Source organism: Necator americanus, chromosome II (assembly GCF_031761385.1).
Source record: "Necator americanus strain Aroian chromosome II, whole genome shotgun sequence".
Taxonomy (NCBI): domain Eukaryota; kingdom Metazoa; phylum Nematoda; class Chromadorea; order Rhabditida; family Ancylostomatidae; genus Necator; species Necator americanus.
Genome location: NC_087372.1, coordinates 22291846 through 22319396, shown reverse-complemented (window position 1 = coordinate 22319396; position 27551 = coordinate 22291846). Strand labels below are relative to the sequence as shown.

At 42.3% G+C, this 27551-nt stretch overlaps 1 protein-coding gene across 2 annotated transcripts; it reads right to left on the bottom strand.

The window, feature by feature from the left end:
* Positions 1-1303: 1303 nt before the first annotated feature.
* Positions 1304-27551, bottom strand: RB195_019025 (uncharacterized protein; the record flags this gene model as incomplete). 2 transcript variants are annotated; one of them, XM_064186695.1, is made up of 19 exons in its annotated part: positions 1304-1366; positions 2524-2580; positions 2659-2745; positions 6835-6972; positions 7050-7137; positions 9500-9586; positions 9639-9711; positions 12334-12453; positions 14159-14266; positions 14484-14602; positions 14682-14884; positions 14937-15013; positions 17180-17366; positions 17428-17485; positions 17935-18047; positions 18167-18281; positions 26559-26651; positions 26716-26741; positions 27393-27551. In XM_064186695.1, the coding sequence occupies 19 exons, from the start codon at positions 27549-27551 to the stop codon at positions 1304-1306; spliced, it is 1971 nt and encodes a 656-aa protein (XP_064042576.1). The 2 variants fall into 2 exon arrangements, with proteins under 2 accessions (XP_064042576.1, XP_013303681.2); XM_013448227.2 differs by lacking the exons at positions 1304-1366; positions 26716-26741 and having other exon boundaries at positions 2416-2580; positions 27385-27551.

The window sequence follows — 27551 nt, the reverse complement described above, 5'->3', positions numbered from 1 at the left end:
TAATCACCTAACGTCTCCTATTTCGTATTGCTACAGTTGAAAAAGCATTCATCTAGTTTCTAGCTGGTCTTGCCGCTCTTAGCACGTACATTGTCCATTGTCGGACACCAGCGCAGAAATAACACAGCCACGTGTCGTCTTGTTCCACCGGAAGTTCAAAAGAAAAAGGCTGTGAACAAAAGGTCCTCAACAGTCAACTTGTCAATCCAGTCCTTTCTCAGACCGTTTTCAGCAGCCTTTTTTGATGTCTTGTTTCCCATCTGTGAGCGTTCGAGCGGAGTTTTAGCGTGAAACCAAAATTTAACGACATGATAGATGATTAGTAGCAACTTCAACTTGATGCTACTTCGACTCTACTGCCTACCAATATCGTGGGACACTTTACGCTTTAACAGTTTTGAACATGATACACATTATAGTCGGGTCAAAACGACATGAAGCACGGACATTTGCGCAAGCGGTTGCGCTCGAAGCGGAGCGGTGGGGCGTAGCGGTTGGGATCGTGTAAGGATCCTCGCTACCGCCACCCTCCTCTGCAGCTCGCCATGGTCCCACCTCGATTGCAACCTCTTCCGAGCGCGGTCGCTTACGTAACGATCCGTGCTTCATCGCGTCGTTTTGACCCAACTCTATGTTGTGCTACTTACAAATCTCTGTTTTGATAACTGCAGAAGTACAGAGCGAGCGCTCCATGGATCACATAAATCAACTCAGGAATCGTGCGACCGCATTAACGTCTCAAAAGAGAAGAACGGAAAAGCGACACTTTAATTAGATATAACACTACCACCGGTCATTCCTGCCATTGTTATCGTTGCAGTCACCATCAGTACATGAGAGAAGATTTGAAAATGATTCTTTTTTCTTCTCCGCCTGCACTAAACTGGAAGACACATCCTTCAATGGATATGCGAGACACTACATCAATCTTCTGTTCTGTTGCGAAGGGATTCCGCCCCCCATTTCACAAATTTCATTTTTCTCTTTAACAAAGTTCTACTTCCTCATTTTCTCTCATTTTGAATACAGCAATTGAGCTTGAAACAGACCATTGTTATTGCTTGCGCACAACTTTCTACCTTTCTCTCCCGAAGCTTTTGCTGCCCCTGTTCACAGCTATAATATTTGAAGGCCGCATTCCACGAATTTGACGTGGTGAGGAAATCCGCAAGAAAATCTAGAGTTGCAACTGAAAACATCTTTAGAAAAACGTTCTTTATTACGACGATCAGGGAGAGATGAGCGGAAGTAGCTCTGATCTCGCAATCTACAATCCTAACTCTAGATTGTCCCGTGGATTCCTTCACCATGTCAGATTCGTGGTATACTGCTTTTGAAGTGGATGTCCTGGCTCTTGGTTGTACATCTGCAAGAAAATTAGCGATGTAACGTGTGGCTACTACGAATAATTTCATTTCATACGAAAACCGTTACCTGAAATTGTGATGCATCATTTCATTAGTTGTAAATTTACTATTAACTCACTCCATTTATGAGGAGTTTCCCTTGTAAAAAGATGGAATCGCGAGACGCACGCACAGACGAGTGAATATCTTTGAGTTCATGTAAATGAGTTCACGGATTGATGAGGACTGCGCGAAGTTGGGTGGAAAATTCGTATATGTGTGCTGCATCACAGAAATAATCCCACGCGAAATGATCACGACACTACGGCGAATTCCCGTGGTTGTCTTTCCAACCAATACTAAGAGATTAACGTCGAGTGAATATCTTATCACAGTGACTTCCTTTGCCAGACCAAATGAGGTTAGCCAGTAAGAGTTGTATCATCTTAGCTCATTATGATAACTCAGAGTGAATTTGCAGGGGTACTATATTACAAGTCTCTGCATGTGACAAACTTCCACTTCGATTTCCTGCGCACATCCTTTTTTACATGCTCATATCCTCTTAACATGCATGCTTCTGTTTTTATCACAAGACATAATCATCAGAATCTGCCTTCTAGAGTTTAGTTTCGTTATACCTTCAGCATTTTTTTTTCGTCAAAGGCGCAATACATACGATTGGAACTTTTATGACCTGAGATTTCCGCCAGTATCCTGTCTAGCTATGTAACGTGTACTGAAAGAAGCCTCGCCACCAAAAAGAAAAGTACTCGCCAGATCCAGCAGGACGACAAGAGACCCTGATATTTTGAGGCAGCAAACTTGTTGTTCATTGTCTTTTTGGGAAAATGGGAGAGCGAGAATTCAATTAAATAGTAGATACAGGAAGAAAATTTCTCAGCCATCCAGAGATGCCCAGAGAAAAGCCCAGGCGAACCTTCACACGAGCAGCTTCACATTCCACTCACAAAGTCGATTCGGCGAGTGGCAGTACCCATTGTCTCGTCGTCTTATCAAAAACATTATTAGTGACTGAATCTGAGGAAAACTTTCACCACAGGCTTAATCATGTTTTATCCCACCAAACATTCTCTTTATCGACTCTTATTTCATTCCAGTCATATAGTTCAGAATCCATGTCATTTAAGCCGTTACAAATCACTCGATCATTTACACGTATAGTCGCTGGCTCCACATCGCAAACTCCACATCGACGAACAAACTCGACAACCTGCAAATTCAATGGATATAAATAGTACCGCCAAATATAATGCGGTATACTTCTCTCAGAAAAATAGAGAGAACTCACCAATGGTATAGTGTGTGGCATGATGGGACCACCATCTAGTTCAAGTATGTATTCGAAATGTTTCTTTCGAATTACTTGTGACGATTTCTGAAACCGAAAGCAACTTAAAGCAACGTAGTGTTGAGACAGCTTCGAAAGCCCTTTTACTTCGGAAGAAGGTAACCGTATTCCAAAATCGAGGATAACTCTAGGAATACTCGCAACAGGATTTCTCAAGAGTTCACTTGAGCATCAAAGGAACTCCATGAAATGTTGCTAAATTAGAAGAAAGATAAGGAAAAACAGTTCCTGGGATTATTTTAAATACTCTAATGCTTTGGATTTGTTAGTTTGACACCCTATACTTTACTAGCGCTATGCAATCTTAATGCTACACAGTTGAAAATTGTTGGCCGCAACTTCGCAATAGATCAACAAATGAAATACAGTGTTTATCTGCAGATCTAAGATGAAACTAAACACGTCAACAGTCCGGCGTTAGAGAGTGACATTTCTGAGGCAGGGAGAAGAAACCAACTCAGATAAATATAGATAAGTTTGCTCGTTCAAATCCTTTAAGAACACCCACGCGGTATATTGAGATGTGCTCGCTGGTATTGAAGGTATTATTGGCCACTTCACTACCAGCGACCGTATAAACCAAGAGGCAGTATCGTCTTCCCCAATCTTCCCTCAAGTCAATATTCGCTCAAATACCTGCTCTTCAATAGTCGGGAAGTAGAACAGTCGATGTCAGTGATTATATCTATTGATTACTATAATATTGCCAATACGTCTACTAAAAATTAATCGAGCACATCTCAATATACCGCGTGGCAATTACTAAGGGACCTGGGCAAGCAAACTTTTCTACACTCATCAATAAAAAGCACATGAGTCAAATTAAAGACCTAGAATAACTGACCCGTCCCTTTGTGGGAAATCTCGCTTCCGTACAATGAACTTGCAGCTAAACCTTTAAATCACATCAGACTAAATATTCTAAGCGCAAAAAATGCTGCTCTGGTGAGCAGTATCTGGAGCGAAATCTCTCACCACAGCAGCGTAAACTTTCGAAAGTCTTGTAAAGTAAAAAAAAACCCTTAATTTCCACAAAACATTATATTGCGCGTAGTCTCCAGATACGAGGAGTACACAGCAAAAGTTGATTATCCTATATTAGACGAAGACAGCTACGGAAAGGGTAGGCCATCAATTATCCTACTAAAAAGTGGTAGCAGGCAGACTAGAGAAGGCTGTGAAAATCTGCACAAACTGGACTGAAGAGGCGAGTAGAAAAACTGCAAAAACAAGTCCGAAAAGGATTTCATGCTAGAAATAGAGCAAATTGAAGATTAATATCAACTGCAGTTAGCTAATGCAGAACCAAACAACCTCATATTTATGCTAACTGCTCGATTATATAAAAACAGATGCATCCTGGATAGGATGAGTGTAAACTTGGATATACTACATGTTGTCCAAAAGCTGAAACATTATCCGGAAGAGGATAAAAACCCAAAACACTCAAAACGATGATGGCGAACAAAATAGCAACCATAGGAAAGTGAGCCAACTACTTCACAATTTATTCACCCCACGAATCTGACGTGGTATGGATTTGCGAGGGCCAAAGTCTATACGGAAGCGTAGACTGCAAAAACGAGTGGTATCTCGCTCAACTCTCCCTGCGCGATTCCACCCGTTTTGCAATCTACGCCCCCGTATAGTCTTTGGCCCTCGCAAATCCATACCACGTCAGATTCGTGGGGTGATACCTTTAAACCTCTTTAGGCATCTCTACCTAAAGAGAGAGAAAGAGACCTATAACTTTCGACCACGCTGGTCTTGAAAAGTCCTCGCTGTTGTGATTGCTCTTGCTCTTAATCAGAGTCGTCCAAAAGTGCGCCGGAGAACGGTTTGCCCTCTCAACTAAACAGTTTGTCTATATTGGAAATTCTTTATCCGCCTTTGATAAATATTATACTGAGCCACCGTTTTTGGCCTATTCGAAAAGGGTATCGAAACCTTTAGTCTCTACCACTCACTAAGTAACCTATACAGCATCTGCTTGACCATCTTTACTCCGAACGTAGTTCTCGACTGTGCCCTAAATGGAATAATCCAAATATCCCACGAGATATCCCACGGAATATCCCACGAGTTTTATGCAAAGTGGCATAGAACATGATTCCCTTCCGTCAAAAACTTGTCTTTGATATCATTGTTCTGATCTTAAAACTATGTAACTAAAAGTGAATTTCTGAAACAGCGCAAAATTTCAAGACAACTTGACTCAGCAGAACTAATACTTATCATCTTCTACTACGAAGCTGAATTACATAATTCCGGTGATTGTATAAAGTGGACTAGTCCGAAAGTAAGAAGAATCAACGCCGTAAGCTTCCTTAATGTGCAAGATTGAATACCCATCGATAGAACAACAGAGAAGGTCAATAGATGCAAATAACGGTCATACACATGCTAACTTCTGAGCTTGTTTTATTTTCAATTAACTGTCCTTCTTTGTAAGAAAACGCGTCCATCTCTCCTATTTTCCCTGAATTTTTGAAGTGCAATTGCCCCTTTGCTGAGCGAATGGTCATTTAAATTAAACAAATAAAAGCAACTCTTAGTAGCTCGCAGAACGAACAGCGATAAAGAAAACGAAATGTAGCGCACAGAGTATTGCTGTTGCCCATTTTTATACGGGCACTGATGTTCTTTTTCTTGCTACATTCGGTGGATTTCTTATGATCGATTATTGATACACTCTTTATATTTTGCTTGTGTTCAACACTTCTATAACATGAAACTGGAAGTGGGACGTGTACAGCTGCGGAAAAAGTAATGGTAAATTTGTTCTTATTGTTTTGGCCGTTTTCTAAAATCGTGTAGAATTTTTTGTGTAAGTTTGCTCTTTTTAGTCTGAATATTGTATTATCGCAAGTATTTTTTTGGGATACAGGTAATAATGGTTGCTGCTAATCCAAAACGCTGTTCAATTGTGGACCTTCATCGTGTCGGAATGAAGCCATAGAAGATTGCCCAAGCACTTGCAGTTCCACTTATACTTGTATGGATCAACAAAACTACTGGAGCCACAGTTGATCGTGTTCGTTCTGGCCGTCCTCCTACAGCTGTTACAAGAGGAAACATCGAAAAGATCCGAAACCCCATTCAACGTAGCCCACAGCGGTCAATGAGAAAAATAGCAAAAGAAATTTTAATTGCTGGGCGATCAGCTCGAACTAGCCTTCATGAGACGTTGAACATCAAGAGCTACAAAATTTACGAGTCTCCAGGATTGACAGGAGCCAATAAAAAGTGCAATCTCGATGCGGACTACCTGCAGCGCACCGTGGATGCATTCCCACGCCGTCTCCGCGAGTGTATCAAGGCAAAAGTAGACTGAATCAAAAATGAATGATAGAATATCAATTGTTACTCAGCTGTTAATCTTACTCAATAAAAAATACTGTAACTGTAGCATTGTAGGTTGATTTTACTATCAATACTTTATCCATACCCTGTAAAAAATGTATGAGGTCCAGAGTAGCTCGAAAACTATAGGAAGTATGTTGTGTCATACTTCGGAGACACACGTCTAAAAAACACAGAAAGAATGGTGAACTCAATAACTGTTGCTCTTTGGTTGGCATTTTCTAGATGCACGTTCCAGTGTCGCAGAAGAGACACAGGGACACGTTGCGTCTTGATGATAGAACGATGGAAATACTAACGATAGAACTACAGTTAGACTAAGACGACTAGATATGAAAGTTTTCTTCCCGAAATTTTCTCCAAGAATGAGTAAGACCACATGAACCTCGCGAGATTTCCTTAAACTGCGAACTCACAATGTGAGAAATCGTCGGAAGAATATACTGAATACCGAATACATTCTCAGTATATGCACAGAATTATGTAGAAATTGAATCACACCCAGATACCAAACTCTTCAATATCGTTTTCGGTCTTAGATGTTGTGCAGGCAAAGACTGCGAGAACACATCACTTCACTTTACTCCGTGTCCTTTGATTATTAAATTTCCCGTAAAGGAGTTCGTCGGCACATGATAAAAGCGCATTCTATAAACAAGCCTAAACATTGGGCGAAATACAGTCGGATTTTGCAGATACAGCTTAGTGTTTCTATTCTTACACACTAATTGATACATATTGGCCAATCATTACCTTCAGTGTTTGCAGCTGTGCGTATAGAAATGGACTAGACGACAACAATGTAGGTGGGATGTTTGCATGAGGTCCTATTATAGAGCGACATACTTTAGACGTCTGCATCAAATTGTATAGCGTTTGCACATGTGATCCCTGAAAAACTGATGTATTGTCGTTTCAGTTCAAAACAACATGGAAAACAACACTTAACCTTAGGAGCAATGAACTACCTTGACTAATATGGCCGCTGCATCATCTACACTAGTTCTAGTAAGCGCGATATCGTTAGCCACATTGGATGCCGATCCTATGGACTTACTGAAAAAATATGTTACCTATCAAGACGAAGCAAAAGAGTAAAGGAGTGTCTAATGTTGTCGTAATGAATATTGGTGCAATAGAATGAACTGAAGCTTTGATTAATAGAAAAATAACCCTACGACTCAACTCAACTAGAGTTGAGTCGTGTATTGCTTTTCTTGAGCAGAAGAAATATAATTAAATGATAAAGGATAAGGTGTCTGGCGTTAATCAATCCGCTTGGGATGCGCCCCCACCTTCAATTCAGAATCGTTTGAGGTTTACGAGCGTGTAACTGGCCTATACAATGACTTGAGGTGGCTAGCCGATGCGTCAAGTCAATGTTTTTTATCCTCCAAGATAAGTCTGGTACCAATTTATCGACACCGGAGGGATGAAAGGCTTGGTGAGCACTAGGGCGGATTCGAACCTCCGATAGATCGTGCAGGAAGCGGAACCTCTAACCGCTACACTACACCTCCTACACAACTGACACGTGCAATTTATCCCTGCAAACGCCTCGTCACCCCGTCTATGTTAGCGGACCACCATTGCCGATGCCCGTTGCATATGACGCCGTAGGTGAAACCTCCAAAGGTCTTGATACGGCTATTGAGGTGAGCGCTATGGTGATCTGCTTCCCTAATGTTCTCTTTGATCAGTCTTGGCAGATCGTATTTTGTTGGTTGACGAAGCGTTGGAGGATACACGTGTCTTTGATCTTCCAGACTCTGAAGAAAGCGATGACGCCGGAACGTTAGCCAGAATAAAGATCAATAGCAATATTGGTTCTGCTCAAGAAATGTAATACACGATTCAACAATAAAATGCCAACACTTAAGGAAGTTCGAACTTGGAACTTACTCAAACTGGAGACTAAATCAATCAAACGGATCAAGATAGGTGAAATGTTACATGAATTCTCGGTTTGTGCAGAAGCAAGGAGGAAGGATTCGCAAGGCTATGAAAGCAAACTGAAGCGGATACGCCGATGAGGTATGAATTGCAGTTCGCAAAATGGCGCTGCATGCCAGATTGTAAAGTGAATATCTACCTTACGCATGACAGTCGCCGAACATTGACGGAGATTTAAAAAACATCAGCGATGTATTGGTCACGCATCAAATTTGAAACGGTTCCATTGAATAAGGAGTAAGAACGCTTGATGTGCAACACTTACTGCAACACAACAACAAGGGATAATTGTTCAGATATCAGACTCCCAAAGAGAAAAATCCTGTCAAACAATATTTGAGGCGTAATACATTTGAGTTCAATGCCAAGATTCTTAATTACGCCGGGAATAGAAAAAATGAATGAGGTTTCAATAAACAAAAAAATGATTTTAAATGCCCGAAATATTGGGTTGGCCTCTTATGCTCTATATACCAAAGAAAAATGACTTTTGAAAGCTAGATACTCTTTACTTTTTGGAAGCTCAGTGAAAAGCTAGGTAGTTCTAGAAGCATCTTAGCCAAAGATATACGAGAGCGTCGTATCTCATGTATGCAATCTATGTCATCTCCGAGGGATCTTCTACAAAGGAAAGCAACGCCATACGACACTTCAGGCGGCCGCCAACATCAACAAGGCGTTGGGCGAGGGGACTAAGAACGCTCAACAACTGGTTCCGACTCTCGAACTTCGACACGGGAAACTTCACTTTCGACAACTTGCTAACCACTGGACACCCGCGCCAACAGCAACGACGACTTGTGCAGTCTCTTGGAGTGGTTCCCGGACGCAACGCTACGGACGATGGCAGCACAACTTGGTGTTGCTGAGCGCACCAGATTCAGGTTCTCGAGGTTCACCTACAGGCTCTAGGATCTTGAAAAGTTCTGTCAAGATATGTATCTGATACGACCGAAACTTGCCGCCGTTCACTATGGCAATGCGCGGGCGCGTGTCGCTTTGACCACTCGCTGCCAACTTGAAGTGTTGAATTGGGAAACATCCACTCCTTTGCGCAGACGTCGCCCCATCAAACTACCACACTTTATTTCCTGGAGCAAACATTTCTCAACTCTTTCACTAACTTCAAATCCGCGTTGTTTTTCTTTGAGTCTGAGTCTTCCAGCTTCTGGTCCCAGGGAATTGTAACCCTCTCAAAAATATAGCACACTGTGATAGACACTCATAGTGAATACATCAAAAGATGATCATCAATGAGTTATTCAGAAACGATTAAATTGTAGAGGGCATGCCTGTTTAAGAAATAAGCGACCAACCTAATAGAACATATGAGAGACACATAACTATTTATCACAATAACGCTGATTAAACTACTTATGGAATGAATGCTTTGGCTTCACTTATTGCAGCTACAAAGTTAATTAGCTACGAAGAAAAGTTAGTTCGTAATAGCAAACAAACGTACTATCTCTTAAGCTTAGCTGTGTTTCCTGGTGACATTCCAATATTCTCCAGCCATTCGTTATCTCCGGAAACGTCGGCTTTCTCAGGACTTTAAAACAATTTTTTTTCTTATTGTACTAGAACAAGCAAAACCAACATACCTCACTCCACTATCAATTGCAGAAGCATTTTTTTGGGTCCCACTCGAACTCGGCATGTTCACTGATTCAACATCTAAACATAAACATGTATGTTATGTTGTGAGATGAGAGCAATGGTCGAAACCAGGGCCAAACATACGTTGGAATTTTCCTAAGAGAGGGTCAGAACTTTCCTAAGATGGAGTAAGATCAGGACTGGGATTGTATAGGATACTAGCTTTTAAAATAAAATCATAAACTATACGAATAAATGATTGAGGAAGTGACTTCGTATTGAGTAATAAGAGACCACATAAGGCAACTTTCATTTTCTTCATAGCTCGGATATAGCTTTCACACTCCTCCGTTACGCCTAATTCAATGTATTGAAGATGCGCCTGTTCACTAAGATGGCTAATGTGTACTTTACTTTAGTGAAACTGCTAGAAACAAAAATAGTATTGAAAGACAGAGAAACACATCTACAGCTGGAGTTGCCGGTAAAATTAGTGCCAAGAAGGTTCCACGAGTTGCTGAATAACGGTCAGTTGCATCTCGCATCTCGCAGTCAGTTTCATGCGATACTACTTTACAAGGTTGTAGAGGCGGATTTTGTCATTATTTGGAGCATTCTTGTTTCTAGTATTTCTAGTAGTAGCGTTGAAACCGAGTTGACAAAAACAAAAACTGGATCATTTCTCTTCGCTCACTCACACGTTAGTTGAGAAAAAAAGGTGGGAAGTGTGCTTAAATTCAAAACTTTTTCTTGTTAAAAAAAACACAGTGTCTAAGAAAAGGAACTTAATTACTTTACAGTTTCTTTCCCCACCAACTGCACCCTTACTAATCTTCCTAGGTTCTTTTCGACAACAAGTTATAAGTGTTTATCTCAACCTATCAAAATCTGCAGTTGCCCTGCACCCATTTCCATTCAGGGTCGGTGTGTTTGTGGCTGAATTGAGCTCCAAATCGCACGTAAACGTAGCAATAAATGTACAGTTTTAGGAAAAAATTGGCAGAGGAAAATAAGGAGGTATGAAGTTGTTAGCTGCACAGATGTGAAGCTCGAAGGATGCAAAATCGCGAAACTAGGCTAGTATGACACTTAAAGGCGTCACCCCAACCTGAGGTGGAACGGATTTCAAGTGGAGTATTCGTATACGGCATAGTAGATTATGGGTAGGGTGGTGATTCCGTTCATTTCTTCCTAATTGCCGTAAAAAACACCCTGGAAAATGCAGCCCATGCACAAGGCGCGCTCCAATCGAACTCGTTGTAGAGGATAGAAAAGCGCCGGAACTCTCGAAGCCGTATCTTCCGAGCCGCCTTTTACGGCAATTAGGAAAAATGGACAGAATCATCCTTCTCTCTATAATCTACGATCCCGTATACGAATACTCCACCTGAAATCCGTATCACGTCAGATTCGGGGTGATGCCTTTAAAGGCAGCATACGAAACTGAAGGTATTGGGATGCCTCCTCGAATAAATATGATTATTAGTATAGTTCTTGAAAATGGTATCGCACCCAATTCCTCCTAACTATCCAGAAAAATGGCGTGGGAAACGTTGTTAACCGAATCTGCTGTGCTCTCTCGGCAGGTTATTACGTGGCTATGTTTGTGAGCAAAAGGGCAATCAAAGGCCTGCTGACGCTCGCTCTACTAGTAGAGTCGTGCATACGCCTGCCACGTAATTAAGTACCTCGTAGGGGGATCCAGTATTTCTACGCCGTTATTTGGATAATTCAGAGAACTAAGAGTGATAGCGCTCATTTTCGTAAATTACACCACTAGATCGAAAGAATGCGTTTATGCACCAACTGAAAGGAAGAAATAAGCTCCTGATATATCCATAGAAAAATTCAATGTAGTATGGATCTGGAGAGTTCGAAATATCTGATCAACATAGGTTCCTTTCTAGTTTTTGTGGCCCTTGTCAGAGACCTTCCCACTCTTGTTGAGAGACAGCGTTCGTGTGCTTTTACGATGAGTTCCTTCCACTATTTGTAGGAATTTGGAACGTAGCTTCCAAAACTAGCAGTGAAATCACAAAAACACCCTAAGATCCTAAAAGTACCTGCCTTAGTTTGCCCGGCGAGGCATCTCCATGCACCCGAAGTGTTGAAATGAAAGCACTATTTCACTAGCACAAAGCAAGTGCGAAGCCCGTCCGGTAATTCCAATATTCATGAATCTGAATCTATTTCGTTCCCATCCTTGAAAGCTACGTTACCTTGTGGAATGAATCCGACACAGAAAGTTCCCGCGAACGTTGCATTTCATCACTGCTCGCATAGCGATTATTTCTAGAGGTTCTACAATTTCCTTCTCAACCCCACTGCTGATGTGGGTTACTGAAGTTGATTATGCACAACCAGTCCATTGGAGGAAAATCCACGTAACTCATGTGCAGAAATGGTACAACAGTCGTCGAACCATGATGTCCACTATACCAATTGTACACTTTATAACAAGGCATCATGGTTCAACGATTATGTACGACACGATACGACTATGTATGGTCTTGTTGTTGGGCACTGTCTGATTTTAGCGATCATACTAATATCACATGTGAACTGATCACAAATTTAGAACCACTTCTTCGGGATGAAATTTCTTCTCCAACTATTACACAGAAGTATTAATTTCCAAAACCTGGAAAGTATTAAGTACCAAAATTGGAAGGAAAAATTATTGAAAAAAGCGACACCTACCGTTGCATTCATTGCATTGCAACCCGTCATTTGAACAAGATTTCTCATCAAGAGGTTGGAACGATGTGAATGTCTTATCGCTTGAAGTTGTTTTCTTCCTGACGACTTCATACTCAATCCCTTAACAAATAACTCATGATATCTATTTGCTTTCCTCATCTTAAAGTGTGTATGTGTACGTATAAAATAAAATTCCAGAAAGCAGTGAGAAAAATCATTTTCGGGGGACGGCGTGCCAATCCTTAGGCCTCGAATTGGTACGCCGCCCTCAGAAAACGATAAAATGGGGGGATACGGGACACGCAGCATGGAGTTGGTGCGCCGGCACTAGAAAGCGCTGAGGGGGAATAGCATGGTACAGTATTGGTGTGACGACGCGGTGAATGGGAATCAGTGGGATTATTGTGCACCAACACCGCCCTATAATCCCAACCGGCTTCGTCAAAAAGTAAATGAGATGTTGAGAATCATTTTATAGCCGTGGCAACTGTATGCATACTCCATCTTGATGTGCACCACGTTGTGTCTACTCCGTTGTCGCTGTTCTCGACATGTTTGCTGGGCCCTTCCTCCAGCAATTGCATGCACGCTTGCAAACAGCTGGTTAAATAGTAACCAGCAATTTACAGCTTTTCATCGCAAGCTTTGGGCGAGTGTGGCGCATTCGGTAAGAGGTCCCGTTGTGGCCGCACGGTCGATGATTCGAAACCACCAATGCCAACTAAGCACTTCAACCCTCCTCTGGAACTGGTACCATACAAGTCTGGTGCTGTTTAGCGACCCAGGAGGGATGAAAGGAGCATGAAAACACTGACTCGACCACCGCCTGGCCTCCACAATTCTTTGTACAGGCCCAACATGCGTTCCAAACTCAGGAATTATCGAAGATTATCAATAAAGAATTGCAGTTAGGCACATGCCAAGTGGATTGGCAGACTTTTATCTAATTTACTGCAAGAAATAGTGATCTAACAAGGGTCCTTACCTTTACCCGTATAATGGTCAAGTCATTTCCCCTTTGCACGTCACAGTGTTAATTAGTGGGAAGAAAGACGAGGAGAACTTCGCCCTACACTTCGAAAAATGTTTTCAAATTGTAGAAGTATCAAAGGAAGAGGAATCCAAAATCAATTTTGAATACTCCCCGACTTTAGTACTGGCATCTTCAGCAAGAAGACTACAGAGGAACATTGATGAAACCTTCCATTAATATCCTTCTTAAAAAAAAATGAAATTAGCGGAAAAATTAGTTGCTTTAAATTTTCGCTGATTGGCGAAAGCAAGCGAAGCGAGCACCGCAGGAAGTCTGAAGTCGGACAGCCGGACCTTCAGATTTTTAAATAGTATAACATAACACTCTTGATGTGGGTCAACGCTTTCAAGCGGATAACACATTAACACATCATTAGATTCTCTTAAAATTGGAAATGATACCATATACCGAATATCATATACTTACATGCCGTGCCATATAAGTATATGATATTCGCAAGCGTGGAGTTGTACAAGTGGTGGACACTCTCTTCCCACTAAGAATTTGTGCATTTCATCACTTTTCGATAGTGATAGTCTCTGGTTTGTCACTACCGTTAGAATCTCCGTGGCTAGAGCGTGTGAAAGAAATTAATTCGAAGAAGTTATTATTAACTTAGGGAGACCTTCACGTAAAGCACAACCAAAAAGAAAGCAAAGGAGTTGAATTGTAGGGATAATCTGCAACTTGTAATACGGTATTTCTTCGTTATTTTTGCGAGGCAGAATTGTAGTGTTTGAAGCGCGAATGTTTCTGCAAAGTGAAGAAGTAAAAGAGAGAACCAAGACTCACCTTCACTCTTCAGATACTGTCTAAAACCAGATGTGCTGGGAGTTACAATAACAATATGTCGAAGACCACCACAAGTTTGAAAACATGACGAAGAATCCTCCGTGCACACTGAAACTCAAGTATAGTAACACTACAAAATGGGCCATGTCGAGGCACATAGAAACAAAGAGATGATCTTTGTTAACAGCGAAGTAACCATAAGAAAGTATTTTACAATCATTCGTATTCGCCGATCCTACAGCGTACGATTCAAAACTGGAAACAAGATGAAATACACTCATTTCGCGACAAACTTAGTGAAAATTTCCCCAGAATCTAAACTCACCGGTATCGTCGTCCAAATTTATTTTTGTGAAAAGCACAGTAAATGAGCAGCACGACATATAGAAACTTTTTCTGTCGCCCTTCTTCCATGATAGGAAAAGCTGATCAAAACATTCAATCCTAAAGGTGAGAACTTTGGTTAACAAAAAACAGCTCGCATATCTGAAATAAGGGAAACCATTCAGGTAACAAACCATACCACTGCATTTCAAGATCCTTTAAACAGCTGTGCGAAATTAAAGGCGTCGAATGATTAATCAGTGAGCTGGCATTAACTAATGAATCTGCTCGGGGATAAGTAGGCAACCAAGGAAAACAGGGGAATTGCCAGTAAAGACATGCTGACTCTAGAACAGCTAAGGGTGACAGATCAGAAGGGATTTCCGAAAGCGATGAATTGAACTGCAAAAACTTGGACCATTACAGAAAGAAAGAAGGCTAGATAGTTGCTTACTTCATTTGAAACTGCATTAATGAAGTTGCGAAGCCCTTCGTGACGTTGTTGTCCTGTTATTCGAACGACAGCGCTACCTAGTACAAAAATCAGTTCACTACAACTTTTGATGTTGCATTATATATCATTAGAAAAATAAAACAGTAAAATCGTCAAAGCTGAGAAAATAAAATGGTGAATGACCATTCACATTTCATTCTAGTAATCAAACAAGTTTGCATGACCGAGAGTGTGCAATCTTTTGAGAAGTGTTTGCCTACTTGTACTTGTTTTGCTCAGTGTAACAAAGACAGATTCAGTAGAAAGTTCAAGGAGTCCTTCTCAACCTCGCGCTGTACACTGCAAAGAAATTACTCAGCACCGCTCGCAATGTATCACATGTAGCAAAAGCGAGCGGCAATAGCAAACTTGTTTCGAAACCCCTAAATCACGAGGAATTGTGAGAAGGTCTCATACACACTTCTGCTTAAGAGCAGAAGTGTGTAGAAATATGTTTACAGAGAAATAGCATACTTACACAAATTAGTGAATGCGTTGGAGATAAACTAAAATATAAAAGAAACTAAAATAAAACATGAGACTATTCCCTGTTGCATATGTAGATGCTTTTACGAGGACATCGATAAAATATGACCAACTGCTTATCAAAGAGGTGAATATACACATATGCTTGTAAGAGAACAGTCAAGAGTTAATCCCTGAGAGAAGGTGCATTTTGCGTTCGTAAAAAAGTTAAATGAGAATTATTCCTCGTCAAAGAGTAACAAAATTTCACATCAACACTCAAAAACCATTTTCGACGACGCTACAACGCGAACAAACATATCTACGCCCGGTGAAAGGAGTAAAATTCGTGTGAAGTTGGCTGCACGGGTTTCTGAATAACGACACACATAGTAAGTTTTATGCAGTACATCTTCGCAGTGTTGTATAGAGAGACTCTACCCATGTTTGAACAAAATTTAGCGTTCCTTTCTTCCGTAGCTTTTTGGGACCAAGTCGAGATGAATGGTGAATTTTTCCCGACTAGCTTTGTGGAAGCAAAGTCACCCAGAGATCCCTAAAGATAATAATTTCCAGTCAAAGGTCTTCTTCGATCCTCTATTAAAATATCATAAATGTATTTTTTCTCTCTACCACTACTCCAATCGTACAAGGAAAAAGTGCGAAAATCGGATTGGGCTTGGTATCAAAAGGTGTACACTTTCAACAGAGTCCAATAATTCAGCTAATAATTGATGAAACTTATTCAATTCAAGAAACATGACAGGGAAGGATTTTTCCTACCAGAATTTTGTTTTCTTTTTTTCGGTCTTCTTCGCTCTCATTAATTGGGGAAAAGCAGAGAAATTTGCTAAAAGTCGCAATTAACTTTCAGAAAAGACCAAAGAGACCTCTGAAAAAATCAATCTGTCATACAGATACTCCTGTGTAAGAAGCGCCCTTAATTGCCTTTCTAATTCTTTTTGTTGTCAGTTCATAAGTTTCTATTTCAACCTACCAAACTTCGCACCAGTCCTACACTCATTGCCAATAATGGCCATTTACGCACGACTTGGAGTGGCTAAAAGCACTCCAAATCAGGCGTAAATGATGTGAATTTATTTTATCTACATGTATTCATTTTACCTATCGTCATGTATTCTTTGATTTAAAGGCATCACCCCACGAAACTGAGGTGGTGCAGATTTCAGGTGGAGTATTCGTATACGGGATGGGAGACTATGGAGAGGGGGCTGATTCTGTCCATTTCTTCCTAAATGTAGTAAAAAAACGGCCCGGAAGATGCGGCGCCGCACAAGGCTGGCGCGCTCCAGTCGAACTCCCTGTAGAAAATAGTGCACTAGAACGGCTTCCGAGCCGTTTTTACGGCAATTAGGAAGAAAAGGACGGAATCACCCCCTTCTCCATAGTCTCCCATCCCGTATACGAATAATCCACCTGAAATCCGTACTACCTCAGATTCGTGCATTGATGCCTTTAAACTTACTTATTAACTTTTTAATTCACTTTCTAGAATTTTCTTTTACTATATTTATTTTTTAGTTGCCACATGAATGACTATATTAGACAGAATGAGAAGAAAAGGGTCCCATTAGGAAAGGTCATTCCTCAACCACACGTTACATACAAACAAACAAAAAAGTCGACAATGCAAAAGAATTGGAAAAATAAAAGGAGCAAAGCCTATAGGATGCACTGAGAGAAAAATACTCTAAAAAAAGATTACGACAGGAAAATACCTGAAGCGCTTACGTCCCGCATCCATAAAAACGGTTTTTTAGCTGTGATTCGCAATTTCGTGCCCAGACGTAGATCCACAGGAGTCTTCTCGGAACAATGAGCAGTGTGTTCTATTGCCGAGTGAGAAAAATCACAGAGAAATATGTCGGAAAAACCAGTCGCAAACGAGTTTTCAAAAGGCTGGTCCTTAAAAAACTAATGAAGCAAGAAGAAATAAAAAAAGAAGAAAGAAGGAACAAAGACAAACTCCACTCAAAGGAAAATGTTGGGAACCAAAGCTCTTCATCTTACGATTGCGAAACATTCTGAAAACAAAATTACTTTTCACGGTGAACAACAATCTCCAGTAAATAAATGGAAAGGGAAATAATCTAAATCAAGCGTAGCAAATTTCTACTCAGCTCAATTTTTTTTTTATTTTCTCCAGCGGCATCTTGGCAAGAAAAAAGTATTCAACCTGTGTTTCGCAAATTGTGGGTCCGTTTGCATGGAGGTCTACTTAAGGTCATTTCCGGAATGATGCTTTCATCAGAAAAATCTTCGAAGTCTACCGATAGTGGCAATGGAACGAAGATGACTTGAAGGGTGTATTAATAATGCAATCAATTCTTTCCTCTTTCATCCCTCCCCCCTCCCCCCAAATCCTATTTTTCTCTTTCTTTCTCTCCCTCTCTACATTACTAATACAATAGGGTAGACCAAAGCTGACAGATTCTGCATTTAAGTCCTCACAAAATGTGAAACTTCGACTCACTTTTCATTTGAGAACGGGTCATTTGCATTAGAGTCATCCCAAGCAACGGATGATTCAAATAAAAGATTTTCTTCGTCTTCATGTCGTCTCCGTTTCTTCACGGGGGAAGACCGCTGAAACGGAAAATCCTATTTTTGACACGTATCAAGAACTGCAAATCTCCTGTGAAAAAATCCGGATAACCAAATGTTGAGGGGTGCAGTTCTTGCAAAAAAAAAGTGCGAAGTCCCACCTTGAAAGGATTACTTCTCGATGACACCACGCAGCTATGTATCACTTCGTGATTTTCTTCAGCGCCATTTGCAATCTTCACAACATTTTCCAGTGATCCGTTAAGAGAATGACTGCTGTAATGATACAAACTCAGCAAAATAAACGTCTTTTCAAATTAATTGCAAGGTTTAATCAGGTGCAGCCACCACCAAGCGTGCTGTGTCGGTCACACCCATTAAGCCCCGGTTCGGACATGCACACAAAAAAAAAAAACTTTAAAAAAAACGAGGAAAGGAGTTCCAAATGGCTTAACGGCGCCATTATTGCATGGAACAAGGGGCGGCCAGTGCTCGCCTCTGCCGAGGACGTACCGCAAAGACTCTTGAGTTTTTTTTTTTCAACTAAGAAGACCACACAGGTAACAAGGAAATGGGATGCTTTTTTCTCTAAGCCACTGCTGCACCCATGTCATGATTACAAATGACTGCTAGAAGCTGCGCACGCTGAACTAACAATGAATTGTTAGCACTGGAATTATCCACATTGCAAAGTCTTAGTTTATTGTTGTTGTCATGCATCAACTTCTTATTCAGGTGCCATTCTCTTCGACTGCGAAAGAGGTCCTCAAGACGACACATGGATCACTCAGATTTCCCTGGACATCGATCTCACCACCAAATAACGAAATTTTTAAAATGAAACTAATTGTAAGTAAAGTACTTATGCCACAGTTCTCTGCTTCTGCTTTTCTTCCTCTCAACTCCACAGCGTTAGCACAGGTCCAAAGGTGGGCCCTATCCCAACCATTTTACAAGTTACGACAGTAGTTTATGGTTGTCCTTAAAAATATAATAGCAGAATAGTAGTAAGAGCAGCACAGTGAGAAAATACTCTAGTCTGATCAAAACAAAGCAAAGCTCGGTGCAGTTACAGCCGCGCTCGAAGCGGTTAGGAGCAGGGACCCGTGATATCATCACTCATCGTTTCAGTTCACGATGGTCCCATACCGATCCCAACCGTTACCTTCACCACCTTCAAGAGCACTAGCGATCGCGAACTGTAATGATGAATGGTGATATCAAGGATCCCTCCTTAATCATAACCACTACACTCCACAGCACCGCTACGAACACGGTCGTTTTCTTAATGTTTCTCTCAAGTAAGAGTAAATTTCTGGCAAGATTGGTGACTTATTTGACTTAGTCGGCGGGCTGTTGTCATCGCCTGATGCGATTACCCGCATCTTTGCCGAGGTGTGCCGTCCTTGAACACAGCTCTGCCCAGCCTTCTCGATCTTCTGCAAGAACTTGCACAGAATCAATCCATTCGTCGCTATTCCATATTCTGCGAAACCTTACGTCTCGCCTGAACTGCCTATCTACGCCAAATGTCCTTAGGTCCTCTTTCACCACCTCAGTCCAGAGCTTCCGTTTTCGGCCAAGTGGCTTCTTCCAGCTTGAACCCGACAAACTCCTCAGAACTCGTTGAAGAATGCGATCTACCCGTCTCCTTAATATATAACCAAAGAAGCGAAGACGAATTACTTTAGCCACTTTTGATGGCGGTGCCGGTGCAAGATGTTGGTATCTTCCACGTGTCATCCGCCGGTATACCACATCAATTTCTGCGTAAAGATCTTCATTGTGGCATACCCTAGGCCAAAAGTAGCCAAGTAGCCGTCTAAGCAGCTTTCGTTTAGTGCAATCAAACCTCTCCACCACCGTAGATGGTGGTGCCCAAGTCTTCTATCCGTACATCATGATGTGGCGAATTACGAACAGGTAGACTCGCAGCTTGACGTCGTTGGTGATAGGGGTCGACCACAGGCATTTCGTTAAGGAGTTAAATGTAGGAGTGGCCTTAGCGCATCTTTGCTGAATATCGTTCTCGTAGCTGCTGTTGTTCTTCAGCGTGCAGCCCAGGTAACAGAACTCATCGATGAGTTCTATTGGTTGTCCGTCCACCCTGATTCTCGTTCGAGGTCTCGAAGAGATTCAGATCTGCTTGCATTTATCAGGGCGTAGACGTAGACCATAGGCTGCAGCCAGCTTTGATACAAGGGCATGACAGCATTGAAGATTCGTACTGTTTTCCGCGAATATGACAACAACGACAGCGTACTCGAGATCAGTCAAGGGGCACCCTGATGGTGCTAACACGATGTAGACAGGACACTGATCGGCTGTTCGCATGATGTCGTTGATAGCGAAGTTGAATAGGAGTTGTCCTGCCATGGCCCCTTGTCTTACCCCAGTTACCACCTCAAACGGTCTTGTACATCCGGCTGGTGTTCGGAGTGCAGCAGTTGCTCGTTGATTCACGTCATCAAGCAAGCGAACGAACTTTCATGGTACTCCATAGGCGCGGAGCGCGTTGAGAAGGGGAACGGTAAAGAGGGTCCCGGCGGATTCTCCGCAAATGCCTCCGAGACCTAACGTGCCCAGTGGATATGCCGGCGGATACGCGAGCATACCTCGAAGAGGTCACGCTCCAGTCGTTCATGAAGACGCAGACAACCGTCTTAGATGTTCTTCTAGCCACAGAGACGCAGAAAAGTGCGGAGTTCCAAGAAAATATGCAAAGAAGAGTGGTGTGAGCTGTCGAAATTACCGAATAAGTCAAAGAATAATAGTGCTAGATAGAAGTACATGGGATTTTGAATGGTGTTCTAATAAAGAAAGGGAGTGAGTTTGTCTTTATATCACCTTCAGAAAGTCTAGAAATCTTACGAAATTCCAACTCTTTTTCTTCCTGTAAGTTCCAAGAAGTCAGAGATATAGAAGGTCCCTCTGTCCAGAAATAAATTAGGCTACAAAAATGCTTGGGAGTTACAGGATAACGATAATTCTCATTACCGTTACTTTTGAAACCTGGAATGTTCTTTCTAACGAAATTTTTTATGCACGTATTTTGAAGCTATTAGATACATCCTTATCTCATATTTCACGTGAGGATTTCTCTTGCTTCTGGTACGATTACTAAATTGAGATCACCTCACGTCACGAAATTGCAGTGAATGTGTATGATTCTCCAAAACAATTTAGTGGATAGTGAATTATATCCTAGTCGGTGATGCAGCGTATGATTAGCGGTAGGTAAGCATAGTCAGCTATTTAGGTGCTAACGAAAGTGAATCTCTTTAGGACACGCACCATCGCTAATTGCTCTGACGAGGTATGACCGGGGCATGCTCGAAATTCCGCCGGGACCCTCTTTACACGCACCTCGTTGAGAAGACGGCCTCGGTGAGGAGAGTCGAGAGCGGCTTCGAGGCCCAGAAACGTGTCTCAACCAGATTTTCCATTATTCATTTTTTTGAATACAGACTAGAACTTCCAACTCAGTCGGAGGCTAATCGTTGACCGCATATGTCGGCCTATGAACGTGCTCGAGTTCAGGAGTTGACGGTGCTTGCCGGTTCGGCAAAGTCTTGAAGTGATGTCTCCAAATTGGAAGGGATGCTTCACCGACAGCTACTCCATTGGTAGTGTTAGGGACAAGAGAACATCTTTTCATTTTGTTGGAGGGTTTCCTTTGCAGCGTCCTGGATGCACTTTGAAAAGGGATCCGCATCGCAAAGCTTCTTCCTGGTCCGTACTCCAACATGAATAAACACACGTTGGCGGAATTTCGTTCTGCATTCTTCATTTTTCAGACTTGCCATGTCGATTTTCGGTTGAAGAGGAACTCCTCGGTTTCTCTTGTGGAAACGTATCTTGAAGCTGAGAACTGGACGGTGGTCAGAGTCGAACGCGACGTTACAAACAGCTCTGAATTTTCGGACATCTGACTGAGGAATGTTCCTCGCAAGAACGAAGTCGAGCTGAGGTTTAAGAGTCCCCATCTTCCACTTTCGCTGCTCTTCAGACGTTGAAAGGGTTTACCCCTACCACTTGAGCTGATGGCGTCGATAATTCCTCTTAAACGTGGAAGCGATGATGAGGCCCGTCTGTTCGCATAAGTCGACCAGACGGTGGCCGTTGTCCGACATGCGCTCCGCAGGATGACACCATTTTCCTAGCACATCGGATTGCTGTTCGAGTCCCATCTTCGCATTTTCGTCAATTCCGACGATGAGCACCTGCTCTCTTGGTATTTTAGACATCAACACATTGAGTTCATCATAGAAGGCTTCCTTACTGTTTTTCTCAGCGGTATCCAGAGTTTTCGTCCTTTGCGATTCGGCAGTTGTACAAAGGCCCATCTAAATGATGTTGAGCCAAATTCCTCCATGTTGTAATCGTTTCTCACAGCTATCGCGAAGCCACCTTTTTCGTTCTCATCGGCGTCGCCACAGTATATGGCGTATATTTTCGATGCTGGTGACGGGCCGATCTCTTATGCGTGTTTCCAGGCAGTTGACTTTTCAGGTTATGGGGTTTGCGATGTGCTGGACGACAGCACCTTTTTGCAATGTAAGGGTGCGCACACTCGAACGCTTGATTGCGTTTAGCTAAAGCAGGGCCACCACGTGCAGGTAGCAATCAGACTCGTATACGTGGCAGGATTGGTATTTATCTTTATTCATATCTATCGTTCCGGGCGCTATCACCGTCAGCAGAATTTGGCAACGTTAAAGCTATGAGTAATTTATCCTCACAAACGTCTCACTACATTCACAAAGCCGGCACCCATCTTCGCCATTGTTTTGATGTTCAATGAAAACCTAATACTGGTTCGCAGACTGTATTGTCGTTACATAGTTGATTGTTGCATCATTTGCCCAACACAAGCAAAGTTAGACAATTGCTTCAACATTTCCAAGCAGCAGTGTAAGCAAATTAAAGACAATGAGCGTATCGCGAAGCTGGCAATGTTGGTATCTCAGTGGTTAAATTTAAGCGTCTTGGGGTGTCGATTACGAGTATGACTGGCCCCACTCAATTCCCACTAACCATCTTGAAAAAGGGTATTTGTTCATATGAGGTAAGTCAAGATCGCACCATCTCGTACATGCGCAGTTTCAACAACAAACACCGTCTCTCAGGACGATTAAAGGCATCACCCCATGAATCTGGGGTGGTGCAGATTTCAGGTGGAGTATTGGAGGATGGGAGACTACGGAGAGGGGGTGATTCCGTCCATTTCTTCCTAATTGCCGTAAAAAACGGCCCGGAAGATGCGGCGCTGCACAAGGCTGGCGTGCTCCAGTCGAACTTCCTGTAGAAAATAGTCCGCCAAAACGCCTGAAGCCGTATCTTCCGGGCCGTTTTTTACGGCAATTAGGAAGAAATAGACGGAATCACCCTCCTCTCCATAATCTACTATCCCCTATAAGAATACTCCACCTGAAATCCATACCACTCCAGATTCGTGGGGTGATGCCTTTAAGGGAAAATGAGAAGACGGACGGAGGGACGCTGTTACTCATCTCATAATGAGCAGCATTTACAGGGAGAAACAATGAAAATTCGCTGGTATTCTCGAATATGCGCACTTATTTGCGGAATAAGGTATGGAGACCAAGTGGTAATGCAAACTTAATAGCAAAACCATTTTGGTCCACTATCTTCCAACACATCCCAGCAAAATGAAGAACTCCGTTACAGCTAACAAGTATGAGACGGGGACGACAGCAGCATCGAGTAGCAAAGGCAAGATGTTCCAAGATGTGCTCCATAAACCTAAACCATAAAGTAGGAATATACGAGTACCCGAAAAAAAAACTATGCTCCTACTAGCAAGACTATCCAATCTCGACGTGGACAACTAAGGAAAAATTCTGTTCTGTTTATCTGACACCTCACATCTGCGACCGTGTAAGTGGAGCGGTACGGAGCTGTCTTCGCCAAGAGCATCTACAGAATGACATGACGGTTGCGAAAATACCATCAGCAAACCCTAGCGGTAGCTGTTACGCAAATGCGATATACCTTGCACAAGTCCTAACTGTGTGGTTCCTTTATGTAGCAGAGAGGGTGATTGAATGATATCGAGAGTGGTTTATTATATCAGGAGCAGGCTATATGATGACGACTACATAGAAGAAACTAGGCAGTCGCCGTGCATTCGGTTAAAAGAGCTAAGTGGGCTCGCGAAATCAATACTTTCCATCCCTCTCGAAGCTCATCGCAAAATAGGTCACGAAGACTCTGAAGTAGTAAAATAAGTAATCTGTAGTTAAAATTTTGTCCATCGAGTCCGAGACCATGGCACGCACAACACTAGACGTCTTTTGGATAAATATCCAAAGCTCTAGATGAACAGAAACCGTGAGTGCATTGCAATCATAAACGAAACAGCCTTATTCGAATGACCTCTGTTTGATCTAAGGAGGGGTGTGCTATGCTTTATAAAAAAAGATCAACATCAATCTTGGTTACAGCTCAAGCAAGCCGATGACTTGCCTTGCAGTAGGGTCAAAACGACATGAAGCACGTACGCAATTGCGCACGCGGCTTCTTTCGAGACTCTTCGGTGGAGCGTCGTGAAACCCTCGCTGGCACAACCCATCGCTGCAGTTTGCGACGGTCCCAACTCGGTTCTAACTGCTGCCTCCAGCGTGCCGTTTCGAGCGCGTACGCAAATGCACCGCAACTACACTGGTGATTCATGTCGTTTTGACAAGAATCACCAGTGTAGTTGCGGTGCATTTGCGTTTTGACCCGACTATACTTGACATATTCGGCGTGCTGGAATCATCGTTGAACACGGTTCTGCCATCTCGATGTACAGCAAGCGCTCGCACAGAATCTATCCACTCGTCACTGTTCCATATCGTGCGGAACTTGGCGTCTCGCGTGCTGAACTGCCTATCGGCATCGAGTGATCCGGGTACCTCAGAAAAAAAGTAAAATGTCCGGCAGTAACACCGTAAGCGTAACAAAACGTGAGCATGCCCGCAGCAAGCAAACTGATATAAGCTACAATCGCCGTAAAATGTGTAGTAACACGACGATAGCGAAGGTGTGCATAGAGCTCTCTCTCCATCTCCCTGACTTTGCGGAAGACTGCCGGCCCTCTTTCTGTACTTTTCAGTAATTTTCCGCGTAAAAGTGCAAGAACGAGATTGCATAGTCTTATTAAAGTCCAATTTCACTAGTTCTGTCGTTTGCTTTGATTCCATGATCTTGGTCTCTAGGGATTTACCATGTTCTGTTGTTGTTTTTTTGTTTAGTTGTGTACGATTTTCATATTTCGCAGCCTTAATACCAAGAAAACATTTTTTTTTTGCTTGTTCAGCTGTTTCTGCCGGTTCCAATCCATAGTAAGCCTTCTTCTACGGCGCATTTTTGGTTTTTTTTTTTTGTGCTACGATTCCGACTACAACAAACGTTAATCGTACGCAAATCTATGAAACAAAAATTGAATCTCTACAAATTAAGATCTTAGAGGAATCTTAGGAGCAAAGCGAACAACAAATCTAATGGAAAAGGACTTTGCTAAGACTATGTGGGGCCACACATAGTCGACAAAGGGTCCCCTTTCACTTTGAACGGCGAAGGGACTTCCTTCATTTGCGCTGCACCTCATGAGATAGACCCGTTACACGTGAAGAAAGTCCGGCTATTCCCCATCGCAGCATGTGTGAGCCTATTTATGCACTATTATACGAACAAAAAAAGCGAGATTAATACACAAAATAAAAAGAGGTGCGGGATTCTTCCGTGCACTTTAGATGGGGCTCATTGCACTTCTTCACCGAAGATGAGTCGCCCCATTGTGTTACAACCATATAAGGAGTAGTAGGAGCCGGTGATCCTACCCACGACCCACTTCACTTTTGGACGGTTGGAGAAGGGACGCTCATCACTTAAGCTGCGTCCCATAAGCCAGACCCCTTCACCTTAGGAGAGTCCAGATCCTCCCTATCGCAGCTACGGTTACAACCGTACATATTCAACAATCCGACATTGAAGCACAGTAGAACGTGAGTACTACACAGCATAAGTCTCAGTCTGGAACTGGCACTGACTAAAAGCCAATGCTATTATAGCTACTAAAGCTTTTATCCAATGGAAGAAAACTTGAAATTGGTCCAACTCAACGGACCAATTCCAATTTCTCATTCAAGCGCCATTAACACATCCCAAATGTAAAAAGGTACAGTTCGCACAACTAAGGCAACACATTTCTTGTGCATTTGCCGGAAAAGGTTCTGGTGTTATGCCAGAGTTTTCGTGTCTCAGTCTGTTAACTCCCGGAATGCACTCAGTGGCGCCCTTATTTCTCGAAGTAAGTAGTCAAATCAATCGGAACGCCAAGGCATAAGCAGTAGTCTTAGAGAATCTATGACATGTAAACTTAAGTTACTAAGAGAAAAGAGTAAGTTAGAGCTTCGGGAAATAAAGGGCGCCACCGAGTGTACCCCCCCCCCCCCTCAAGAGTACCAATTCGAGGAAGAAAAGGTGTGAAAACAGGAATGAAAGGATATATCCTAGCTAGAATATAATTCAGAAGTGGTTTGTTACCTGGCCGCTTTTCGTAAGTGCTTCTTTAGACGTTCACGGGGGTTTTTCCAAGAAGATCTAAGTGAAGCGTTTGCTTCCATAACATGTATGACTCTGAAACGTATGTCACAAGTGAAACCAGAAATCCACTATGAATATTTCATTAAATGGAGCATACTTCGAACAAGCAAGACGGAACCACTTCTGCAGTCAAACCAGTTCATAAGAAGCACTTCCTTACTACATATTTTATTGAGGACTATAAGACTAAACTAGAAGGTTTGCAACAAGGCGGTCTCCTGTGCAAGCTAGGCACTCGAAAGAAAAACAGGACAAACACCAAACTATAACAAATACACACAATGTCATATATTATGCAAGAAAAGTTTCACATCAATGCCCTCGAAAGGCCATTCTGTCAGCGGGGCGCGATCTGGCAATAGAGCGTTGAATGAGCTGTGCTTACAACAACCCCTACACCACCTGTTTTACAACCGAACGAGACAAGTGTAGATCTTATGGGGCAATCTCTAAGCTGAAGCGCATTGCTTTTTTTTTGAAGGAGAATGGTTGCTACTGTTGTTGTTGAGCAGATTCTTCTCTCAAAAGTTCTAATTATTCCCTTTTGTGCGGTGGTGAAACCACCCGTCAACTGCTTTTCGACTTAGTCGACCATGCACCAGTAATAATCTCACTGTTTCACATGTTTCTGTGCGAAAGTTTTCGTCGGGTTCTCTGTTAACGAGGGAGCGCAGGCATCAAATTCTCCTTGAAGAACCTCTTAAAGGAATCTGACCGAAGAGTTGGCGTTCTTCTTCTACTGCATTTTATATCACGTGGGACCCACTCACTCACAGCTCCTGTCCAACGATTGCCGTTAAGACGCATCACATGTCCAGCCCATCTAATTTTATTTTCTTGGCTATGGCGACAGCATTCCAGATGTTCGATCGTTGGCATAAAAGAGAACCTCGAAGCTGCTCTTTCGCTTCGTGGGATGAATGCTTCTGGCAT